At 39.4% G+C, this 2,910-nt stretch overlaps 1 protein-coding gene across 3 annotated transcripts in view; it reads right to left on the minus strand.

Annotated features, from left to right (window-relative positions):
- Positions 1-2,910, minus strand: part of rabgap1 (RAB GTPase activating protein 1) — a 102,680-nt gene that overhangs the window by 75,053 nt on the left and 24,717 nt on the right. For all 3 annotated transcript variants that reach the window (XM_016483397.1, XM_016483395.1, XM_016483398.1), the window contains one exon: positions 698-926. In XM_016483397.1, the coding sequence (XP_016338883.1) occupies positions 698-926 (229 nt within the window). The remainder of the gene's footprint in view (positions 1-697; positions 927-2,910) is intronic.

The raw sequence follows: 2,910 nt of genomic DNA on the forward strand, positions 1-2,910 counted from the left end.
GATATCTGTGTTTACAATAATTCCCACCCAAAAGGATTGTCTGCAGTGATCGCTTTACTATGCACACGGTAGACCTTCGGGTTTTAAATGGCCGTTCAAATTATTTATATAATTTACGTCGAATGGCCATTTTGCCAGCATGGACAACGGCTGTCATGGATGTTTTGCAGCACAAAATCAGATCTTGTGCGGGTTTTTGTGTTTACGCGTGTGCAACAAATTCCGATCTGTATCAGATGTGAGCGAAAGATCGGATTTTTTGTGCCAGTGTAAACACAGCCTTATAGAGAGGTGTGTGCCTTTCCAAATCATGTCCAATCAATTTAATTTACCACAGGTGGACTCCAATCAAGGTGTAGAAACATCTCGGCAATGATCAAGAGAAATGGGAGGCACCTGAGCTAAATTTCAAGTATTGTTGCATGATTGTTGCTGAATACTTATGTATATGTGTTATTTAATTTTTTTCTTTTTAATAAATTTACAGACATTTCTAAAAAAATTTTTCACAAAAAGTTTTCACTTTGTCATTATGAGGTACAGAGTGTAGATTAATGAGAAAAAAATTAATTTAAACAATTGTAGTATCAGGCTGCAACATAAAAAAAAGTGCGGGTGCGGTGTTTAAAAAAAAAAGTATATATATATATATACACACACACACAGGAAACAGCGTGATTTATTTTATTTTTTTTACCCCTGTAAGATCTCTCGTTGAGTTCACTCTCCTGAGCTCCCTGAAGAGGCAGCACTATCTCAAGTTTAGGGGGTATTGGGCCGGACCGCGGTGGCACAGCTGTAGTGGGATAGCCATGGTCGGCCCCTCCCAGATGGTCTGGTCCGCCCACCAGTTCAGTTACTGAAGGGTCCATCAGCACATCTTCCAGCTCCTGCTGTAACTGCTGCTCACTGCCGTTGCCCACGATCTGAACACACACACACACACACACACACACACACACATCAGTACGGTCATTTAATGACTCATGTGAGTCACTTACATTTATAGACCCAGAGTTAAGTCAGGGAAAATGGCATATTCTATAAAAAAGGCTCAAAAAAGCTTTGAGGGACAGACATAGAGTACAATCAATATGCTGTGCTGTCTTAAGGTTGTAGCCATTTTCACAACATGCTTTTCAGGAGTTTTTTAATAAATTAATATTTTCAATGTTATGTCATCTGAACGATGGACAACAAAGTTAAAAATCATTGCAACCCACTGAAAAGACTGTATGTCTATCCATCACAGCATAATTTTTATTCACACAAAATTAAATATGGTGTCCACTGTGACTAACACCGGGTTTATGCTGGTTGCGCTAGAGGTTGTCTACACTAGATGCATCAAAGCCAAGTTCCAAATCCATTTGTCCTGTTGTTGGAAGTAGCGTAAGCACCTGGAGTAGCTACATTAAAGAGAACGGGCTGTCAGTGAGCTGTCTGTAACTCAACACGTCACACCAAGAGTAGACCAAATCACTGATTTGTCTACTATCTATCGTGTTGCATTGCTCGCATAGGCCTAGTTGAAAATTAGAACTGTCAATTTAACATTTTATTCATATAATTACAAAAATTGAACGCAATTGAAATGAACAAATAATTACACCCTCTGACCTGATTGAAGGGGTTTTACACTGCAAAGGTGGCACAAAGGAACTTTTGAGGTGACTTTTAAAGGGGCCATCGGATGCAAAATTCACTTTTACATGTTGTTTGAACTGAAATGTGTCTTAGCAGTGTGTGTGTACACAACCACCCTATAATGAGAAAAATCCACCCAGTGTTCTTTTTTAAATCCCAATAAATCATGACCAGTGTTTCAGATCAAGTCGTTCTCAGATTCTTGGCTGTGTGATGTCACGCATACACAGGCCACTCCCACGATTGTTGATTGACACTGGTGTTTTACCTTAGATCTGCCCTGAGTGAGCTGTCATCAGTCCGCCATTGTTTCGAGACAGGAGCAGTTGTAGACAAGAATGACTCCTAAGCGATTGAGGTGTTTTGTTGTTGGATGTAATAATGAACATAGAAGTCGTCATTTACTCCCGACATCTGAGCCGCTGAAGACGCAGTGGATTACGTTTGTTTTTGAAGGGAATGCACCCTCGATCTACCTAAATGCATCTATGTTCGCGCGAATCATTCGTGATCCAGCTTCACCTATAGAAGAAGTGAGTATAAGGTTTTTTTATTAATCTTTGCAAATCGCCTTTCCTAATAATGTGCTAGTTAGCAAGTTCCGTGGCTAAAGTTTACAGCCTCATAAGAAACGACTCGTCACTGCACGGAAGAAAGGGGTGGGGTAAACGAGCTCATTAGCATTTAAAGGGACACGCACTGAAACGGGTCGCTGTGAACAGAGCTGTTTTTGACAAGGTAAAAAGGGTGTTGTTTTACACTAGGGCTGAAACGATTCCTCAAGTAACTCGATTACAAAAAATCATCGAGGCAAATTATTTTACTGTAACTACACAGGGAACACTGTGTTTCCCCACAGTCTATTATTACTGACGCACAACCTGATAAACGCTGAACATATTTAAGACCGTAAATCAATATGGTGGCTAGTTATGATGTCCCTAAGTTAGCTATGTTTTGTGAAAGACTAAGCGCCATTCATGTTGATTGTCTCATTCTCTCTCTATGACACACACACAGACACACTCCCCATACAGTTATGCATAAAAATACCACAGAAAGAAAGTTAGTCAATATCACACGAAGAGTGCCAGTTTTCACCTCTAAAAATCAGCATGATTACAGATGTGATTCTGATTTTATGCAACAGTTCAATAAACAAGAAGTTAAAGGGGTCATATGATGCTTTTTTAAAGATCATTATTTTGTGTATTTGGTGTAACAGAATATGTTGACATGCTTTAATGTTCAAAAAACACATTA

This window comes from Sinocyclocheilus anshuiensis, unplaced genomic scaffold, assembly GCF_001515605.1.
Source record: "Sinocyclocheilus anshuiensis isolate Anshui unplaced genomic scaffold, SAMN03320099.WGS_v1.1 scaffold838, whole genome shotgun sequence".
Lineage (NCBI taxonomy): Eukaryota > Metazoa > Chordata > Actinopteri > Cypriniformes > Cyprinidae > Sinocyclocheilus > Sinocyclocheilus anshuiensis.